At 39.4% G+C, this 22,511-nt stretch overlaps 1 protein-coding gene and 1 pseudogene across 2 annotated transcripts in view; one reads left to right on the top strand and one right to left on the bottom strand.

The window, feature by feature from the left end:
- METAP1 (methionyl aminopeptidase 1) overlaps positions 1–22,511 on the top strand; it is an 85,292-nt gene that overhangs the window by 41,647 nt on the left and 21,134 nt on the right. Inside the window, exons 3-6 of the mRNA XM_011970552.1 lie at positions 10,437–10,488; positions 16,087–16,199; positions 17,248–17,308; positions 21,178–21,269. Coding sequence (XP_011825942.1) covers positions 10,437–10,488; positions 16,087–16,199; positions 17,248–17,308; positions 21,178–21,269 — 318 coding nt within the window. The remainder of the gene's footprint in view (positions 1–10,436; positions 10,489–16,086; positions 16,200–17,247; positions 17,309–21,177; positions 21,270–22,511) is intronic.
- LOC105532367 lies at positions 2,414–3,279 on the bottom strand (annotated as a pseudogene). Its single transcript, XR_001004958.1, has one exon. The product of XR_001004958.1 is annotated as an activator of basal transcription 1 pseudogene (transcript).

Below are 22,511 nucleotides of genomic sequence, written 5' to 3'. Positions count from 1 at the left end.
GGCTCATGCCTGTAATCCCAGCACTTTGGGAGGCCGAGGCAGGCGGATCACAAGGTCAGGAGATCGAGACCATCCTGGCTAACACGGTGAAACCCTGTTTCTACTAAAAATACAAAAAATTAGCTGAGTGTGGTGGCGGGTGCCTGTAGTCCCAGCTACTTGGGAGGCTGAGGCAGGAGAATGACGTGAACCTGAGAGGCGGAGCTTGCAGTGAGCCGAGATTGTGCCACTGCACTCCAGCCTGGGCCACAGAGCGAGACTCCGTCTCAAAGGAAAAAAAAAAGGAAAAGAGGATACCCAGGATTGACATTAATTCAGTCCAAGTATATAGTTTGGGACCTAAAAACTGGTCAGTTTGCTCTACTACTCTCTCTGGGTCATCTAGCAAAGGCTTAAGCCCTTTCTTTAGACCTCGGACTTCAGAGGGGGTTAAAGGGGCGTTCAAGAATCCAATTGCGCCCCTACCCTGTGGCACCTCCTTTAGAGGGAAGAGCTGAAAAGCTGGCTCTTTGGAAACGCAGGGAAAGGGAAATTTTTGAATATTCCTTCTACATTGTTCTCTCTCTCTCAAGCCCTCTTTTTAAGGAGGGATCAGAGGCTTCTGCCTACGGAGCCTGAGGAGGAGGAGGTGGGAATGCCGTTGCCTGAGGAGGAGGAGGCGGGACTAGAAATGGAGGAAGATGGTTTAGGGGATCCCACTGGATATTCTCTTTTTACCCTCCTCCATCCCTTTCTTCAGATCCCTTAGGGGATAAAGAGAAACTGGCCCCTGCTGCCAGCACATGGCATAGTCTATCTCTTCTGAAGACATAGGACTCTTGCTATTAACATAGAGTTTTAGAAGCTGGCAGACCCAGTCTTCATGTGAGCCATACTTTGGCCAGAAAACAGCAGGATTTAAAATTGGTTCTTGGGTCCACAGAAAGCAACAATACTTGATCATTAGTTGCTTTTTCTTATGTTTAGTCCTTTCATTTTCTTTCCAATGTGTAAGCATAAGTCCTAAAGGACTATGAGGAGGGATTCAGTCTTTCTTGCCTCCTTCATCTCTGACCTGGTTTCCAGTTCCAGGCCTACCAGAAGTATTCCGCATATTGGGTGAGACTTTTTCCCAGTAGACTCAATCCCCCAGATCCTCCAGCTCAGAGGTATCTTGTCTGCTCAAATGTATTTCCTCCTTTTCCCCTGGGATTAGCCTTCCCCTTTTTAGTCTTAGTTTCTTTATTGCCTGTATTCTCAGTTCCCTGGAGATAACTTTCTCCCCTCTGTTCCCTGTCCTGAAGATAATCCACACTCGTCTTACAGTCACTTTCTCTCAACCGCAATCATTCACTCACATACATCCCACATATTCCCTCAAGGAAGGACCACTAAAGTAGTTGTTTGCCACCTTCTAACAGTTTTTCCTACCTTGGCTCACGCACGAGGTCTCCTGGTCCCGCGATTTTAAAAGTTTCTCCTTGTCCCCTGCATTGCTGAGAATCCAAATGTATTCCTCGCAGCAGGTAAGCCCTGGCTATCTCCCTGGGGCTGCCGCAACAGGATGGTTGGGCGCCTCCCCACAAGAGAGGACCAAGGACCGGAGGGGAAACAGTGTCCCTCTACAGGCCACGAAATTTATGGGCACAGGAGTTCGATGTAAAGAAATCAACTCCGAGACAAAGGATCTCTCAGCAAGGCTAGTTTGCTTTCTGCAGAAAGGGTGCACTCCCCAGCAGTCCAGCCATGAGAGCACACCGGACAAAGGAGACGGGGACATTTATAACCTTTACATCCTGATGCAATCCCCGATGGCTGTGCCCCATTCCCATCGGCTGGGATGGGACCTCACACTCTAAACTTAACTTGATTGGCTAATAATTTAAAACTTTCCTAAATAGGAAGGGAAAGAGGACAAAGAAAAGAGGAAGTTAGTGATGAGAAGTCAGAGGCGTTCCCAAATAAGGAATGGCATGTATCCTGATCTGGGACTCATTTAGCCTTGTGTCAACCTTCCGGAACAAGTTGGGGCAGCCTTGGAATATACACATACAAACATTTAACTGGGGAATGATAAATCCTTTCTGGATTTAAGAAACTTTGTAGAACTTCTCCTTCCCTTACAAGGCCCTTCCTGGGGGCAGGAAGTGAGATTTTAAGAGGACCCTATAGCAGCAGGCAGCCAAGAGTCAAACAAAACAAGCATATGCAATAGTCATAATCATGCTATTGTGACAGTATGAATTAGCCAGGCATGTACAGGAGTTCAGATGGGGGAATAGTAGAAGCCCACAAAACTTCCACTTTTGGAAGTTTTGGCCCTCACCAAAGCAGTGAGACTGGGTCCTCACCAGTGCAGAGACACTGGTCTGAGAAACACAATAAAATGTCTACCTGGGTAGTCATGATCATTCTATTATGAGGTAGACAGGAAGCAGAGTGGGGCCAGGAGATGGAAGGGGCCACCCTCGCCCTCAGGAGTCCCTGACTAGGGAAGGTCCTTCCACGCTCTCTGAGGGTGGCGGGGCCCCAAATATCCTGGCCAGGAGCGCTTTGTTGGAGTGGGTCTTGTCCTGGGCAGTTGCCAGGCGAGCCCATTCACGCCCCCTGGCTGTGCTGCTTTCCGGGCCGTCAGTTCCTGCTCAGTAGGCTGCTGGGCAAACGTCCAGGAGCCATCTGGGTGAACAAGGTCCCCATCAGCAGCAAAAAAGCGTTGTCCCCATTCCACACTTTGAAGATAGAAGACGGTCTCACACTTGGCCTGAGGGACCTCCGCTCTCAGGCGCTGTCTGCCTGTGTACCTGGCGCTCGCTGTGGTGGGACCAGGTGAAATGGTGCAAGTACTCCAGATTCCATAGGTCATAATGGAAGGGGCTACACCTGCAGGCACCCATAGGCGTGTTGTGTAGACTGGCCGCCACGCTCTTGGCTCTGTGCTTGTCACGGAACTCCACCCATCCCTCGTTGTAGTCCTTGCTGTAGGACTGCTTTTTTTCCCTCCCATGGCTGCTGCTGCCTTCTTCTTACATTTCATGAACCAGTCCTCAGCCTGAAAGAAAACGCGTCTGACCTCACCACAGGTGCTAAGAAGGTTGCTGATGTGCAGGGGCTGGAAGTGTGGTGGAATATGGCCCAGGTACACAATACCTGGCACTACCTGCTTCTTGTTGCCACAGGCCTTTTCTTTGGATTCCTCCTGTTCCTCCTCTGCATCTAGTGTCTGGTTTGTCCCTTCCAGTGCCTTTGTTCTGTTGCGGCCTTCTCCGATTCTTCTGCCTCCATGTTGACTGACAAGAGCAGCACGACCTAATTTCATTAGGTCTAATGACTGCATAGATTCTAATAACTGCATAGATTCATTTGCACGATTAAATCGTAATTTAACCTATTTTATATTGATGTATATCTGAATTCTCTTTAATTTTTCACAATTATAAGTAATGCTAGTGAGCATTAAGTTGCGTATGTTTTGCTCATTTGTCAGATTATTTCCTTTGGTTAAACTATTTGGAATTGAGCTACTGGGTCAAAGTATTTTTTTGTCTTTGTATATGTGTTTACATATTAAGTATTTGAAAGTATTTATATATATGTTGTATCTTGATACATGCAAATCCTTGTAGTTACCAGGTGACTACTCAGCTTTCTTGCTAACATTGTATGGTGTGCTTATTTCCTCACTCTCTCATCAACATGAATTGATGTTAGATTTGAGATGGTGGAAAAGAGATAATACAGGATTTTAAGGTAATAGGACACATTATGGGTGGTCACATTATGAAAACCATTTAATGTTAATTCTAGCCACTACTTTAGGATGGGTTGGAATAGGAAAGAATTTGAGAGAGGTTCAAGATGGGGAGATACATCGTGAAGCTGTTGTAGTTTGGCAAGTCAGTGGGGCCTAAAATAAGGTGGGAGTTAGTTGCACAGGTTAATTTGATAGATGCTAAAGTAGTGTAACCATACAGTGGGTTCACCTTGCTCGCTGCCTAGACAGAGCTGATTTATCAAGACAAGGCAATTGCAGTAGAGAAAGAGTTACTTACTCATGCGGAGCCAGTGTGTGGGAGATGGGAGTTTTATTACTCAAATCAGTCTCCTCAAGCATTTGGGTAAGGAAGGAGACCACCCCTTATATTGTCCTATGCCCAATTTCTGCCTCCAAAGAAAGAAGTAGTAAAAACTTAAAGGCAGAAATGAAATCCACAAGCAGACAGCCTGGTGCTGTGCCCTGGGCCTGGTAGTTAAAGATCAACCCCTGACCTAACCAGTTATGTTATCTATAGATTCCAGACATTGTATGGAAAAGCATTGTAAAAATCCCTGTCCTGTTCTGTTCCATTCTGATTACCGTTGCATGCAGCCCCCAGTCACCTATCCCCTGCTTGCTCAATCGATCACGACACTCTCACATGGACCCACTTAGAGTTGTGAGCCCTTAAAAGGGACAGGAATTGCTCACTCGGAGAGCTTGGCTCTTGAGACAGGAATCTTGTCAATGCTCCCGTCCAAATAAACCCCTTCCTTCTTTAACTTGGTGTCTGAGGGGTTTTGTCTGCGGGGTTTTGTCTGCGGCTCTTCCTGCTACATGGGGATCAGCGTTTTTACAGATAATTTGGTTGGGGGGGTGGGCAGTGAGTCGGGAGTACTGATTGGTTGGGTCAGAGATGAAATCAGAGAGAGTCAAAGCTATCTTCTTGTGTCTGGAATTGGTGGGTTCTTGGTCTCGCTGACTTCAAGAATGAAGCTGTGGACCCTCAAGGCGAGTGTTACCGTTCTTAAAGATGGTGTGTTTGGAGTTTCTTCCTTCTAATGTTTGGACGTGTCTGGAATTTCTTTCTTCTGGTGGGTTCGTGGTCTCGCTGACGTCAGGAGTGAAGTTGCAGACCTTTGAGGTGAGAGTTACAGCTCTTAAAGGCAGTATGTCTAGAGTTGCTTGTCCCTCTTGGTGGGTTCGTGGTCTCACTGGCTTCAGGAGTGAAGTTGCAAACCTTCACAGTGAGTGTTACAGCTCATAAAGGCGAAGCGGACCCAAAGAGTGAGTAGCAGCAAGATTTATTGGGAAGAGTGAAAGAACAAAGCTTCCACCGTGTGGAAGGGGGCCCAAGTGGGTTCTGCTAGCTGGCTCAGGCAGCCTGCTTTTATTCCATTATCAGGCCCCACCCACATCCTGCTGATTGGTCCATTTTTCAGAGAGCTGATTGGTCCGTTTTGATAGGGTGCTGACAATCCCTGAGCTAGACACAGAGTGCTGATTGGTGCATTTACAATCCATTGGCTAGACACAAAAGTTTTCCAAGTCCCCACTAGATTAGCTAAACACAGAGTACTGATTTTGGTGCGTTTATAAACCTTGAGCTAGACGCAGGGTGCTGATTGGTGCATTTACAATCCTTTAGCTAGACATAAAGGTTCTCTAAGTCCCCACCAGATTAGCTAGATACAGAGTGCTGATTGGTGCATCCACGAACCCCGAGCTGGACACAGAGTGCTGATTGGTGCATATACAATGCTTTCGGCTAGACATAAAAGTTTTCCAAGTCCCCACCTGACTCAGGAGCCCAGCTGGCTTCGCCTAGTGGATCCTGCACCAGGGCCGTGGGCACAGCTGCCCGCCAGTCCCACACCACGTGCTTGCACTCATCAGCCCATGGGCGGTTGATGGGATTGGGCACCGCCGAGCAGGGGGTGGCATTTGTCGGGGAGGCTTGGGCTGTGTGGGAGCCCACTGCGTGGGGGCTCAGGCATGGCGGGCTGCAGGTCCCAAGCCCTGTCCCCTGGGGAGATGGCTGAGGCCCAGTGAGAATTCAAGCGTGGTGCGGGTGGGCTGGCAGTGCTGGGGGACCCGGCGTACCCTCCGCAGCTGCTGGCCTGGGTGCTAAGCTCCTCACTGCCTGGGGCCGGCAGCACCAGCTGGCTGCTCCTAGTGCAGGGCCTGCCGAGCCTGCGCCTACCTGGAACTTGCGCTGGCCTGTGAGCGCCGTGTGCAGCCCCATTTCTCACCCGCGCCTCACCCTCCACACCTGCCCACAAGCAGAGGGAGCTGGCTCTGGCCTCCGCCGGCCCAGAGAGGGGCTCCCGCAGTGCAGCCGCGGGCTGAAGGGCTCCTCAAGCTTGGCCAGAGTGGACGCTGAGGCTGAGGAGGCGCTGAGAGCAGGGGCTGCTAGCACGTTGTCACCTCTCACTCTTATGCCGAGTCAGTTCCTGTGTAGGGGCCACAAGACCACATAAGCCAGTTTACTCATCTGGATGATGGCAGCTGATCCATCAAGTGAAGGGTCTGCAAAATACTTCAAGCACTGATCTTAGGTTTTACAATAGTGTTGTTATCCCCAGGGGTGATTTGGGGAGGGTCAGAATCTTGTAGCCTCCAGCTGCATGACTCCTGAAACATAATTTCTAATCTTTTGGCTAATTTGTTAGTCCTAAAAAGGCAGTCTGGTTTCCAGGAAGAAGGATTTGGTTTGGGAAAGGGCTGTTATTGTCTTTAAGTTGTTCCCAACCTGTTTGGCACCAGGGAAAAGTTTTGTGGAAGTCAGTTTTTCCATGGACTTGGGGGTGGTGGGGATATGTTTTCAGGATGAAACTGTTCCACCTCAGATCTTCAAGCATTAGATTGTCATAAGGAACGTACAACCTGGATCCTTGCATTTGCAGTTCACAATAGAGTTTGTGCGCTTTTATAAGAATCTAATGCCCCTGCTGATCTGACAGGAGGTGGAGCTCAGGCTCCACCCGGTCATGTGGTAATGCCAGCCCATCTGCTGCTCACCTTGTGCTGTGCAGCCTGCTTCCTAACAGGCCACTAACCAGTAGTAGTCTGTGGCCTGGGGTTTGGGGACCCTTGTTTTAAACTATAAGTTTCTCCCAAAGTTAGTTTGGCCTGTGCCCAGGAATGAACAAGGACAGATTGGAGGTTAGAAGCAAGACAGAATTGGTTAGGTCAGATCTCTTTCACTGTTTGAGTTATAATTTTGTAGTGGCGGTTTCAGTAGGAAATGACTTGTTCTAGAAATGAAATGCGAGCACCTTCTCTTAACTCTGACTTTTTTCCTCTTCAGTGATTCACAGTACTGGCAATAAATAAGAATTATCTACGTAGCAAATTCCCAGAGATTCTGATAGAATTTGAAGTGGGGAATAACATGGCTATTTATTTGTAAAGAAAAGCATTCCATAGGATTTTAATGAAGAGCCAGAGCTGAGAACCACACTATCCCATTTTAGCTTATAAACCAAAAAAAATAAAATTTGAACTGCCGTCCTACCCTGGCCCCCAGCAACATTCTGAATGGACTCTCCCTTCTTGGCCAGGGCACTCTGACCTGAAAGACTGGTTCAGGCCATGTCTGGAAGTGGAAGTTGGACGTGCCCTTCCAGCATTAGCATCAACACAGACCTTGAGTCTGATAAGAAATATTTACAATCTATTTTCTCTGAAGCCTGTTATGTTACCTGGAGACTTCATCTGCATGGTAAAAACCTTGGTCTCTATAACCCCTTGTCTTAACCCAGACATTCCTTTCTACAGATAATAACACTTTCAACCAATTGCCAGTCAGAATATGTTTAAATCTACCTGTCACCTGGAAGGCTTCTTCCCCACTTTGAGTTGGCCCACCCTTCCAGATGGAACCAGTGTTAAGTCTTACATGTATTGATTGATGTGTAAAAGCAAACTGTACCCTGACCACCTTGGGCACATGTCATCAGTACCTCATGAGGCTGTCACTGGTGCATCCTTAATTTTGGCAGAATAAACTTTCTAAAGTGACTGAGGCCTGTCTCAGATATTTTGGGTTTATAAGCTCCTAAATTTAGTAAATTCCTGTTGGTGCTAAAGAAAAAGCATGTTGTCTTGGGTTGAAAACTGAAGTTTTACCTACTGGTTATAATAATGCCTTGGTGTTATTAAATAAGTGGAGAATAAAGAGTAAGACAAAGTGCTTGTCAGCGAGTATTGAATAAGTACATGTGACATGTTAAGCTTGTGGGTGGAGTGAAGTGTGGACATTTTTTAGAGAAAGTAGTATTTGAAACAGACCTAATGGAATGGGTAAAGCTTCTGAGGACACAGTTATAACGGTGAGTGTTTGGTGAGTGTTAGGATTAGGTAGGTCAGGTTGTACAAAGGGAAGAGATTGAGAAGTGTGGTGTTTGCCTGGGGAACTCTAAATCTAGGTTAGTTAGGTCTTTGGTTCATTTGTTAGAGATGAGGAGGGAAAGATTGCCCAGTTAAGGAGTCAGAAATTAACTCTTCAGAGAATGGATAGTCTTTCAGGATTTTGAGTATTCCTCTTCTACTGGTGAATAAGAGGAAGAAAAAGAGTGAAGTTGTGATTTAGGGAAGGAATATTATTTAGGTTTAGAGAGTTCTTAGGAGATGTGGGAATGTTTTGACAACATTAATGATGTTGAAGACCATGACTTGGTTGCCTCATGGCCCCAGTAAGGAAGAGAAAAATCGGTGTCCTTACGGAGGTGAGAGGGATTTATTACGAATATTTTGGTTACTTTTTGCTCATATATTTTAAAATATAAGCCCTTAGCTAATGAATCTGTTTTGTGAGACAAGTCCTTATTTAATGAGAATAATTCTATCAGCCCTCTTGTTAAAAAGCTAGAATTTGATGGATGTTTCATGAACCAAGTATAAAGCACTCTGAAATCCTCTGAGGAGAATACATGGCTATTTGAGTAGCTACTTTTCAATGTATATGCTGAATTTCAAAATATTAGTTAATGATGGCTTTGAAGACCTAAGGGAAAATTTTCCCTTTGCCCTCTGAAGTTTCGCCAAAAAATCAACTTACAAAAAGCAAATTAATAGGAGAAATGGTATACAAATTTATTAGTGTGCATGGGGGAGAATCACAGAATGTCTAATAACCCACTGGGGTACAGATGCTTATACCCTAGTTCTTAGGGGAAAAGGAGATGGGGAAATGTGGATGTTTTTATGGGGATTGTAAATGATTTTTAGGGGGGAACTCAATGGGCTTGAAGGACAAGTGGCCTGGGACAGTCTTTTAGGCCTGCAGAACACACATGGTTTGTGAAGAGTCCTTCCAGGTGTGTTGACAGACTTTAGTCTTTCTTGCTGCAGTATGAATTCAGTTAATGAAAACTCAGAGAAGGGACGAGAGGTCAACCCCCCACCTTTTGTCATATAACCTAACATATTTACACATTCCTTGGATTCTGAGGAATATGACATGGACATTTTTGAGGTGCCATTGTTCTGCTTACCAGACTAACCCAATCTCCCCAAAAGACTGAGCTCGGTTTTAGCTTCAAAACTGAAAAATCTCTAATGTTGTAGATACCTTTTTATACATTTGGAATCTGTTTAGGTTGTAGGCTGTAGAGATAGGGATGACCTGGATTTTCTTCACTTAACTGTTGCCGGCTGTGGAGGCTACAGGAAGAATAAAGAGAAAGTAGTGAAGATTCTAGTCAAGGATGGGGAAACTAATCTTTCAGAGTCCCTTGGGCAAGCCTTTACAGAAGGCAGCTTTAGTGTAATATGATTTGATTAACTACATAGTCCTGGGGATTTTTTTTTTCTGTGTTTTTTTTTTTTCTTGGCTTTCTTCTTGTCCATGTCTTACTAGTTTTATGTCTACAAAGATAAAACATCTGTAGGACTTTGTGAATTTTCTTAGAATTTTTAATAATTTATTTGCGTAACTTTGAACTCTTTGAAGGAGAAGCCATCAACCTCAAAACATAAAGTCTATGTCTGGTTGAATTATTCTTTTCCTTTATTACTTGAGTTCCTTACTTGAATTCAATTAATTACTTTAATTCATTTTCCTAGTTTGTCACTTCTTACTAGTGTCTGAAATATGTTACATGAACATTTTTTCCTAAATGAAAAGTCTTTTCTAGTTATTAATTCTGATCATTCAGTCAAGCATTTACTGAAACCCTAGCAGAACCAGGCACTCTGCTTGGCTCTGGGCAATAGTGGTAAACTTTAATACCATCCCTTCCCTCACACAGCTTATGGCCTCAGGGCTGTGTCACATAGTAACTACTCACATGGGTGATTTTAGTGTGTGTGTGTATGACTGATTTGCAACCTAACTACTGTAAATAAAAGAATCTGCAAAAATTTTCTTCCAATTTTTTTCAGTGTGTGATTGGTTGTCTAATGATTCTTTTGAAATACTTCAGAATAATTTGTTGACATAAAATTGAAATATAACTATGACTACTATATAACATTTAGCCTAATGTTCCTTGCTTATTTGAAGTAAAGTTTAGGTTGCTTTTTGAAGTGAATATTGAACAGGTGTCATTTCTTAATTTTTTCCAAATATTTATTTTGCAAAGTTATAGGTCTTGATTTTTGCAAATAGTTTATAGTAACTCTTGCTTATATACAATATTCCTTAAAATGTTTCTCATTAAGGAAGGCCTGACACTAATTTCCTTTTTTGTTCTTTTAGGAATGTTTTAAAGGAAGTTGGGCTACTCACAAGTTACTACATAAGAAAGCAAGTAAGTACAATCACAAATTTTTATACCATTTGTCTTAGAAGTGGCATTTGTGCCAGAAAATAAGAATTCTTCCAGTTCTGAAGGTGTATATTTGAAAGTTCTGAAAGTGTAATCCTGAATACTAGAATTATGACATATTTTAAATTCTTTGTGATATGTAATGCAAATAAAATATGTCTGAATAATATCTTAATCTTGTTTTACATATTTAACATGAAAATATGAGATAGTTGTTAGTATAGATGGATCTTACTTGAGCCACACCTGATGATACTCTAATCTTTTGACACCTTCTTGTGTTGCTGGAAGTGTTTGCATATAGTAGTCAGGGCTTATGTGAGTGATTTGGCTTCATTTAACCAGATCCCTTTTGGTTTCTTTTAGTTTCAATTTGTATTGCTTTTTCTACTCAAAACTATATTACTTTGTTTTTTGGTGTTTTAATGTTACTACCTGCAGTCTAACGTTTAATTTTCTTTTTTGAAATTTTGTGTGTAGTACCACAAAGTAAAACTATTAGCAGCTTTTTAGCTATTACTGTCAGCCACTGTGATGTAGCTGAAATTCACATAGCCTTTTTTGCTCCAGCTAATTTATCCTGTAAATTCACGTCATTAGTGTGGCTGGTCTAAGAAAACCTGTCACAGTTGCCTGAAAGTTGACAAGGGCTTTCTGTTCTGTATAGCATTGCCATCCTGATGGATCAAAGCTTGATTTAATTGGAAGTGGGAAATAACGTGGCTATTTATTTACATGGTTCTTGGTATAAGGTTTCTGTTTCTACATACGTAATCTTGGTGTCTTATATTCATCTACTTGTGTTTTTTTTTTTTTTTTTTTTAGGAGTTAGCTGATTTAATGGAGTTTGAATGTAGTTTGTTTTTACCAAAACAAATCTAATTGAGGTCAGCCAAACCACCATTTGAAGGAACAGGGAACTACAGATGTGAAAAAGATAAATTTTCTGTGGTTGTATAAAGCAACATCTACATTTAATGGACGTGCTAGGTTGTTGTGGGAGAAATGTGGTTAGAGATGAGGAAAAATGATGTGACTCAGTGTAAGTTTATCAACGCATAAAAGATAGGACTTGTTGATTTGTTACCTCTGTCAAAGTTTAGAGATGGATTTAAGTAATCTCACTTAACTTTATTCATTCATGCATTACATACATCCTATATTTCTAATGTGTTAGGTATTTTGCAGAACTCTTTGAGCCAGTTATTAGCATTTTGTATCCAGGAAGTTAAAGCATTGGTAAGTAATAAAGGGTTGAGGTTAAACAGTATGTTAGTAAAAAAGCCTATAATGGGCCTGTCAGATTTGCTAACTCATTGATGTGTGCCTATTTCTTCAATACTGGATATTTAAGGGAAGGGCTATTTCCTTTTGATTGACACTACAAGGGAATAAACAGCAGGTGTTCCCTATATAAAAAGAAGGTAATTATTACAACACTGGATTTAGGCTATTTACATTTTACTTATATCTCTAGTGTTTAATATGGTGCCATCTTGTAGCTGTTGCTCTCTTGGATCTTTTGGGATAACTTTTTTCGGTGGATAAGCCTGCTGTATTTAATCCCTTTGGCTATGGTGGATAGAGATCATCCTCAGGTGGCTAGCTCCGTATCTTTCATACCCTAATAAGTTGACTACAGTAAACGTTGAGTGACAGTCCTAGAGGAGGGAATGGTGTGGAGAAGGGTGATCTCCAGAGACAAGAAGAGTATCGAGAAAAGCATTGGGGAAACACAGTGTTGCGCTAGGAAGGAACCAGTGCATCTTTAAATTTAGTACTTCAGTCCAAGAAACGATAGTGAGATAACACATAGCAAGCATTTCTTGTCATGAAGATGATGTAGTTAGGTTTTTTTTTTTTTTTAAGTGTAGTGTCTACTGATGTCTGATTAATATTCATATGGGATATATTGATCTATAATTTGCTTTTAATATATTTGGTTTTGGTATTGAAGCAATTCTGGACTCATGAAATAAAATGGGATATATTTCCCACTTCTATTTTCTGGAAGAGATTATATAGAATTAATATTATTTCTTTTTTAAATGTTTGATAGAATTCACCACTGGAACATCTGGATCTGGAGTTTGCTTAATCATAGAAGCTTAATCTTTTAATGCAGGCATTAGGAAATTTTCAAGCGAGTTAAATGACTCAGGTAGTTTTTTTTTTTTTAACTTGTCATAGTAAAGACCATTCAGATGGTAAAGTTCTTAATTAAAAGCACATAATGCTGATTCTTGGGTGCATGTTTTTTATATTGTATCTTCTGTCACAGTGTACCTTAAGCAGCGTTTACTTTTAGTATGATCTGTAGAAGTTGTAGCATTTCACATCTCAAGACTGTATTACTGTACACTTTTTAATGTATCACTGGCATATTCAGTGTGTTTGTTTCTCATGTTCCTGAAGTGAAGGTGGAAGAATTTGACAAGTATCTTGAATAGTCAAAATTAAGGTATAAAAACCGCATTTAGGCCAGGCACAGTGGCTCACACCTGTAATCCCACATTTTGGGAGGCCGAGGCGGGCGAATCACGAGGTCAGGAGATGAGATCATCCTGGCTAACAGTGTGAAACCCCATCTTTACTAAAAATACAAAAAAATTAGCCGGGCGTGGTGGTGGGCCCCTGTAGTCCCAGCTACTCGGAAGGCTGAGGCAGGAGAATGGCGTGAACCAGGGAGGCGGAGCTTGCAGTGAGCCAAGATTGCACCACTGCACTCCAGCCTGGGTGACAGAGCAACACTCCATCTCAATAAAAAAAATAAAAAAGAAAAAACAGAACAAAACAAAAAACCCTGCAATTAATAAAATAACTCAAAGTGATACTTTTTCTTCCACTCCCCTACCCATTCACACTAGTGTGCCTGATTTTTGGATTACAGAGAGAAGGTGTTATGTAATGTCTTAAACTGGCTCCACCAAACTTTGTGACCATGGGTTACTCTAAGTCTCACCTCCAAGATGCTGGAATCACAGGTTTGTGTGAGGATTAAATAAGCAAATCCATGAGAAGTGCTTAGCATGTGTACCATACATAGTAAGTACTCAAAAACTAATTATCATATCTGGAAGACTTGAGTCAGAATTTTGATCAGAAAATCCTGTCCCATGCAAAGCTTAGACATGTTTAGTTATTTTGTGTCAGCTGACCAGAGGAAGCAGCCTGCATACAACTTTTTAAAGAACAAAGCCTGACTGTGATGAACTTTGGGCCAGACCTTGCATGTATCATGTACATATGACACTACCTGCATTTTACCTGGGACTGTTGCATTGTAATGTTTGGAAGACAGCTTACAAATGTTTATTTATACTGTCCTGTTGTACGGTCTTTTCAAAAAGTTTAGTTATTATGCAGTTGTGCTACCATCATCAGCTCAATTCAGATTTATTAATGGTCTATTATGTGGTTAGCACCTAAGGCTAATTGATCCTAAAATGTAAACGAATTTTCTTTTCAAGCGTGAATTTCCGTTAAGCAAATTATACCTAGAGATGAGAGAAGAACTTGTGATATTCAACTTTAGTTGTCATGGTAGTTTTGGGTTATACTATTTGTTTGTTTTAGTTTTTTTTTTGAGACAGTGTTCCTCTGTTGCCCAGGCTGGAGTGCAGTGGTGCAATCACGGCTCACTGAAGCCTTAACCTCCTGGGCTTGAGCAATCCTTCTACCTCACCTCAGCCTTCTGAGTAGTTGGGACTACAGGCATGTGCCACCATGCCCAGCTAAGTTTCATATATTTTGTGGAGATGGGTTTTTCCATGTTGTCCAAGCTGGTCTTGAATTTCTGAGCTCGAGTAGTCCACCCACCTTGAACTCCCAAAGTGCTGGGATTACAGGCCTGAGCTGCTGCTCCTGGACCTAAATTCTCTTTTGAATATAAACTGTGGAAGGGTAAAATCCAGATCAACAGGAAGCTTTAAAAGATTTTTACACCCTCACCTTCTCCCTGTTCCCTGCCCAGGAGTATGCTAGTGCAAAAAGCCTGCGTCTTGATTGCTGTTCTCTCCTGGGTTTTGGGAGAAAATTATTTTTGAGGTTCATGTTTCAGACAAAATCACTTGATGCACTTCATAGCTGAAGCAGGCTCAGTTGGTCCCCATTTCAAACTGTTTTCTGTCATGTTTGACCCAAGTAGCAGTGGATGAAGTTTGTTTTTGTCCTGTGATGAGAAAGTTTTCCCATTGATATTAACATTCACAGTGACTTTTTGGAATTCCAGAGGGGAGAAAGATATTTTAAAATTCAGTAGCATGGTATCTTTATTTTAAAATTCAGTAGCACAGTATCTTTCTATTCCTTTATATGTAATAGTATAAATATATTCTCTTCCAAAGTAATATGAATGGATTTTCTATATTTTTGCATTCTTGTCAATTGTACCTTAAGGGCCTTTCCAAAGTTAGCCACATGCTCTTTAAGAGTACTGGACTGGGGCTGGCATTCTTGTGTCACAGCTATGTGAACCACACAGTCTTTGTTTCCTCATACGTACAATAAAGAAACAACACTAGATTGTCTTTAAGATCTTCTCTAACTTTAACATTTTATGATTACATCTAGTTTCCTTCATTTTGTATTTTAAATAGATTTTTTAAGAGGGGAGTTTTATTTTTATTTCTTTCAGACACTTCTAAAATCAGTTTGAGGTTTGACTTTTAATACCTATGGTAGAATGACAATAATCAGGAAAAGGTCTGAGTGCACTGGGAGGTGTTTAGGCCAATACTTGGTCCACGAGGGACTTGTATTCCTGCTATTTAAAGTCTTAGGTTTGTAGTTTTATTTTACTATGTGGATAACAGGTGCAGCCAGTGTGTTGACATCACAGGCACCAAAGAGGGTCTTCTGTGTGAGTAGAATTCTTGTGTATATTTCAGTCAGCACATGTAGATTAATAACTGACAGGATTGTGTGCATGGATGTGATTCTTAATTTTTCTGCTGAACTTTCAACAGATTGTTCCCTCCCTTGTCTTTGCCTTTTTCCTACCTCTTTCCTTTACCCCATTTCTGAAAAGAGGCAAATGAGGATCATAAAGTTTTCCAAGTGAATTGAAATACTGACTTGAAAGCCATTGATCAGCTTTGTGAGAAATAATTATTTTTTATTTTAAAGTTGCTTTGGGATTACTTAGGATGTGTTCTTTTAGTAAGAGCATAATTCATTTGTAACATCTGATCTCAGTTGGGTAGGTTTTACTAGGGCTTCATATTTTAAAATGGGTTTTCTATAAATTGATGTGGCAAGAATGCATTAGGAAAGCTGTGTATGGGCTGTTCCTGTTCGATATTATGTGAAAACGTAGTATATGTTTACATGGAGTTTTTTCCTTCTAAGACCTTAGATCTTCGAAAAGGAGTTATAAGGGTTTTTGAATATGGCAGTAAAGCAGTTGCTTTGGTGATTTAGGTTAGGGTAGAAGTTTGGTGGATTTTTATGCCTGGGCTTGTTGGCTTGGTTTTAAACAAGAGATATTCAAAGTATGCTGCTGCTCACTAGCTTGACAACTGAAACATTCCTTTCCCTCCTTCTCTTCTTTCCTCTCGCATCTATTCTTCCGTCTCCCAGAGGATGAAAAGGCAAAGCGAGAAGTGTCTTCCTGGACTGTGGAAGGTGATATTAATACTGACCCATGGGCAGGTTATCGATATACTGGTAAACTCAGACCACATTATCCACTGGTGAGTAAATAAGGTAATAAAATCTTAACATTCCAATTTTGAATTTTCCAAAAATGATACTATAGTGAATCATATAATCAGGATTGAGTTTACAAAGGAACTTGCATTTTAGCTCTAAAGCTCTTATGGTACATCATTTGAGAGCTGTTAGTTTGGCAATCATGGAAGAAGTGGGAAAAAAATTAGATGAAATAGGTAAAACTTTTAAAAAGAAGCGTGGGCTAAGGTGGAATAGATATTTTGTTGCTGGCATGATGGTAGTGTGTATAGTCGTCCCTTGATATCGATGGATGATTGGTTCTAGGGCATCCTCACTCCCACACAGTTTCCAAAATCCACTGATGCTCAAGTTCCTTAAAGTCAACCTTCCGTATCACGGATAGTGCATCAACAGATGCGGAACCAGGAGGTATGGAGGACTGACTGTATTACACTTTTCTAAAATTATTTTATTATGATATATTTCTCCCTTAATTTAGATATGGCTTTTCTGCCACTCTTTTCGCTTCCTCTATTCTTGGCGGATAAGAGTCGGAGTTTTAATGTAAGCATTCATTCAAGTTGAAATCTATTTGTCACCCTTAAATATTTAAATTCTCTTTACTGATGATTTTTTTTTATAAAAGGAATACATCTTTAATCTTTAAAATTTGGAAAAATAGGAAAAACATAACAAAATCTTCTTAATTCTGCCTCCCAGAGATAATGACTAGAAACATGTTGGTATATATTTACTTTGAGACATGATTTTATTGTTGTCAGCTTGCCAATTTCTTTGGAATAACATGGGTGTCTTGTTATTAGTCTCTGTCTAATTTTAAATCCTTAATGGCCTTGACCACTTTCCCCCTTTCTAAAATACCCTGTGAAAGGGGTGGCATTACCACTAGGAAAAGTAAAGCATAATATTAATGAAATATATATCTGTTATAATATTTAAGGTGCCATTTAAAACTTTTAAAAACTTTTGAATGGACTTTTTTTCTCCCCAGTTCTATTTATTTTTTGTTGGTAAATCAGTTTTAACTAACTTCTTTGATGTTTTTAGATGCCAACAAGGCCAGTGCCAAGTTATATTCAAAGACCAGATTATGCCGATCATCCCTTAGGTAAGCTCTGCTATGTTGATGACTACTGCAAAGGGAAGGAATGCTTTTCTTGCAGAAATTTTTCAGTGCTGGACTTCTAATAAATGTGTTTTCAAGCAGCATTAGAACATTAAAGATAATTAAAGATTCTTGCCCCCCCAGTAGAAATCTACCTACCTCTGAAAGCACTATGTAGCTGTTAAAGACTATATTTAAAATAATACTGTATTTTATGTTGTTATAACAACTTCTAGACTTACTAAAAAACAGTTTTAATTTTAATATTCCCTCCTGTCTAAATTAAACAATATCTATTTAGGTAAAAGCGGATGGTAGAGACCTGAGTGAATGCGTAACTAAAGACTTTGGACTGTAACATTAACAGAAGTAGTAATAGTGGTGATAGTGATAGTAATGATGAGAATGATATGATGATGGTTCTCTAATAATAACTGATACTTATTTTTGCTTAACTGTGTGTCAGGCACTGTGCTAAGTTCTTTGCACGTGTTACTACATTTAACACTTTCAACATTGCTGAGGTAGGTTCTGTTGTCTTCTCCATTTTTATAGATAATGATACTGAGACACCCAGCGAAGATAGGTAATTTGCAACACAGGTCAGTGGAACAGTCTCTGACCTTAGGGCCTGTACACATAATTAATTTAGACTTTGTGAAATTACTGATTTTGCATGTCAAAGAGGATCAACTCTCAGCAATTTTGTGTGGTTTTATCTACCAAGTTAAGCTATCTTTGCTTTGTTCTCTAAGAAGTGGGGAACTGTATTACGTACATTCTTATGATTATCATTTTAAAATTTTAGTTAAACCCTACTATTTCAGAAAAATTTAAGGGAAAGATAGTCTAAATGATAGCATACTGTTGAGGATGTATAATTTCATTATTTTTCTATTTAATCTTAAATGTAGTATTAGCTTGTATTTAAGAAAAACAAGCATAGACAAGGTAAATTCTAACAAATGTTATGCAGTGAAAGTAAGTTCTAGGCCTTAGAGGTAACTGCTATTCCCCTTTATATACAGAACTTTTCAGAACTATTCTATATGTGTAAGCACATTAGGACCCTGTCCCTGCCATCTATACACAAATAGAAAAAATTATATATACCTTTTTACTTTGCTGTATTCGCTTAATATGTCTTACAAATGTGTCATATAAAGCCACCTCCTTTTTAGTGAATGAAGTATTCGGTTATGTGGATGTATCATATTTCGTAAGCCAGGCTCCTACTAATGAATGTTTAGAGCATTTCGAGGTTTTTGCTTATTGCAATTTGACGGCAGTAACTACTCTTATATTTATATCTTTGTCCATGTGTCAAGAGTATTTCTATAGGTTGATAATCTAAAATAGCGGGATCAAAGGATACATACATTTTTGATTTTGAGAGATATTACAAATTTCAGAGATTTTTCCAGTTGTTACTTCCATTAAAAATACATAGATGTCTCTTTTCTGCTGTATTTTTCCCCAGCATAGTGTGTTACAAAGCTTTATGATCTTTGCTAATCTGAAAGACAAAAAATGTTATTTTGCTATTATTTTAATCTGCATTTTAAAATTATGAGTAAGGTTGAGCATCTTTTCATATATTAAAGTCATTTATATTTTCTTCCCTTTTGTAATGTTTATTCATATCCTTAAGCTTTTTTCCCTGTTAGAGTACTAGTTTTTTCCATATTGATTTATAAATGTTCTTGGTATATTAACAAACATAACCTTTTGATGTATGTTTTTAAAACTTTTTTTCCAATTGACTGTTTATGTTTTGTCATAACATTTATTACAGACTTTGAGTATCCTAACATAGTGAAATTTATCAGTGTTTTATTTTACAGTGTGTATGGCTTTATGACCTAGAAAGACGTTTTGGTGCAGAAGTTATAAAATATATATTCCTATGTTTTCTTCCAGCATTTTTATGGTTTCAGTCTTTTTTATGTATGATAAAAATCATTTATAGATCTGAAACTTACTTGGTATAAGGAGTTAAATAGGGATGCAACTTAATTTTTTTTTCTCGGAAGAATACCTGGTTATTATTTAAAACCAATTATTTAAAAAAATCAGCCTTTCCTTACTGATTTGAAGTGCAACCTATATTGATGTGTTATGTTCTCACATGTCTTTGGGTCTGTTTCTGGATTCTGTTCTGTTTCACTAACCTATTTGTCTAATCATGTACCACTGCCAAACTCTTAATTATCCTAGCTATATAATGTTTAAAATTTGGTAGGCCTTGTTGCCCCTACCTTTCCTCTTTTTCAGAATTTTCCTGGCTATTCTTGCATGTTTGTTTTTCCATGTGAAATTTAGAATCAGCTTGTCTGGTTCTCAAAATTATCCTGTTGACTTTTTTTTATTGGGATAGTATTAAATTTATAGATTAATTTTGGAAGAATTGACATCTTTACAATATTGAGTCTTCTTGTCCAGGAACAGGGTATGTTTTTAAAATTTTATTTGACTCCTTTTATGTCTTTCAGTTGGGTTTTCAGATTTTCTTTATGTAGGGATTTTATTGTTAAATTTATTCCTGGGTACTTTATCTTTTTAGTTGTTTTTGTACATAATAGCTTCTGTATTTTTTAGCTCATTATTTGTACATGGGAAAGTTATTGATTTTGATAAATTTGTCTTACAGTATGCCAACTTGCTGAATTCTTATTTCTGGTCATTTACCAGGTGATTCTTCTGTTCTAGAGATATTTAATCATATCTGAAAATGATAAGAATTTTGTCCTTTCCTTTCTAGTTTTATATGTCTTATTTCTTCCTCTTGTTAATTTCATCTGCTAGTATTGCCAGGTGTTAAATAATAGTGCCGATAGCGGGCATTCTGTGATGTTGGTTCTCAGTTTGAGATTTATATTTATCATGTCAAGGTGGTAGCTGGCCATGTTATCAGAATTAACTTTCCTTCTAGATTATTATTTACTTTTACTTTCTTAATTTATGAATGATGAATTGGATTAATAGATTTGCCAGTATTGAACTCTCCCTGCCTTCTGGTACGAATCTCACTTGCATCCTGATGTATTGTGTTTTTTTGGATTCTGTTTGTTAATATTTTATTTGGAATTTTTCCATTAGTACTTGTAAATAAGATTAGTTGATGACACTATTTTTGTTAGATTTTGAGTTAATTGCTACCCTGGCTTTATTACTTTTCATGTATGTAAAACTGTAAGTTAACAAATTTTATTTGTGAAGATTTTTAGAGCAATAGTTTTAAAACTTTTTGAAGTTGGAAATGACTTTTATAGCATGATCTTTGTATGTGTATATAAATTAACAAAGATTTAATGGCAGCACTTATTCCTACTCCTTATAATACAAGTATAATACTTTGTTATGCCGTTCTAATATTTTCTATCCCATTTATTTACTTTTAAAAAATGTTAAGTGTAGCCCAATAAAAGGTCACAAACTGGAATTTGAAAAACGCTTGCTTTGGTTCCTGTTTCAGAAAATAGTGTAATTAATTCATCAGTTGTTGGTGTATAGTTGCTTCATGAGATGATTATGAAAGTTATTTGTAAATTCTATGGTACTTTTCATATGTGTATCATTTACTGAGTTTGATTATCATACTGCCTGGCATATAATAAGTACTCCATAAGTATTGGCTGATTTCTAATAGGTCTGAAAATTTATCCTTTATAATTTTTTCTTTAATTGGTTTAGCAAGTTTCCCTTTGATGTTGAAAATGTTTTTTAAAAAAATCTAACCTAGACCATCCCAAATTATGAATTACTGTTGTGTGAAACAGACTACTGTTTTTATGCCACAGGTATATAATTATGCAAATAAATATTACATTTTTGCATTCATTTTGGTTTTACTTACCGGTTTTTCATTCTAGGAATGTCAGAATCCGAACAGGCTCTTAAAGGTACTTCTCAGATTAAATTACTCTCATCTGAAGATATAGAAGGGATGCGACTTGTATGTAGGGTAAGAGTTATTTTTTTGCCATGGGGTAGGAAATGTTTAAGCAGTACTTAGACATGAAGTCAGTGGTTTGCTGATTTATAAAGATAGCAAATGTTATATTGTTAGACTGACTAACCATGCTTTTTTTTTTCTTTAACTTTTTTTTGAGACTGAGTTGCTCTTTCGCCCAGGCTGGAGTGCTGTGGCGCGATTTCTGCTTACTGCAACCTCCGCCTTCCGGTTTCAAGCGATTTTCCTGCCTCCCGAGTAGCTGGGATTACGGGTGCCCGCCACCACACCTGGCTTATTTTTGTAATTTTAGTAGAGACGGGGTTTCACCATGTTGCCCAGACTGGTCTCGAACTCCTGACCTCGTGATACACCCGCCACGGCCTCCCAAAATGCTGGAATTACAGGCATGAGCCACCATGTCTGGCCTTTTTTTGTATTTTTAGTAGAGATAGGGTTTCACCATGTTGGCCAGGCTGTTCTCCAACTCTTGACCTCAGGTGATCTGCCTGCCTTGGCCTCCCACAGTGCTGGGATTACAGGCATGAGCCTCTGTGCCTGGTTTAGCCACGCTTTTCATTAAACTATTGTTAGTATATAATTTTAGTCAACAGTTGTTTTCTTCTTAAAAGCCTGTTTCGGAATTAATCTGATGGATAGTCTATAGATGGCAATCCTTTTCATTTATTTTCTGTATTCTTTTTTAAAAGAAACAAATTCTTTATGATATTTAAAAACATCATGTCATTTTATTTTCACAAGTCATCATAACATAGGACAAAGTTTAAGGTTCAGAGGGTTACGCTATTGGCCTTTTTGTGAAATACCTGTGATGAGTGATAGTAGTGGTTGGTACTTACCAGGTGAAATCACATATTTATTCTGAAGAAAAATATGATACATTGGTATTATTCATTTAGATAAGATTCTTAAGGTTTCTATTCAGTGCTTTAAAGTGATTTGATTCTAATTTTGTTTGATATTCTGGAGAACTTTCTATTCCTATGACTTACTTGCTGTGATTCTTTGAGGAATTCATTTATCTTTTTTTTTTTTTGAGACAGGGTCTTGCTGTCACTCAAGCTAGATAGAGTACAGTGGCACAATCATAGATCATATAGATCATAGCTCATAGCTTACTGTAACCCCAAACTCCTGGGCTCAAGCTGTCCTTCCACCTCAGCCTCCTGAGTAGCTGGGATCACAGGCGTGTGCCCACTACACCTGACTACTTTTTTTTATTTTTTGTAGAGA

This window comes from Mandrillus leucophaeus, unplaced genomic scaffold (genome assembly GCF_000951045.1).
Source record: "Mandrillus leucophaeus isolate KB7577 unplaced genomic scaffold, Mleu.le_1.0 Scaffold951, whole genome shotgun sequence".
Lineage (NCBI taxonomy): Eukaryota > Metazoa > Chordata > Mammalia > Primates > Cercopithecidae > Mandrillus > Mandrillus leucophaeus.
This window is presented reverse-complemented; position numbering and strand designations above follow the sequence as displayed.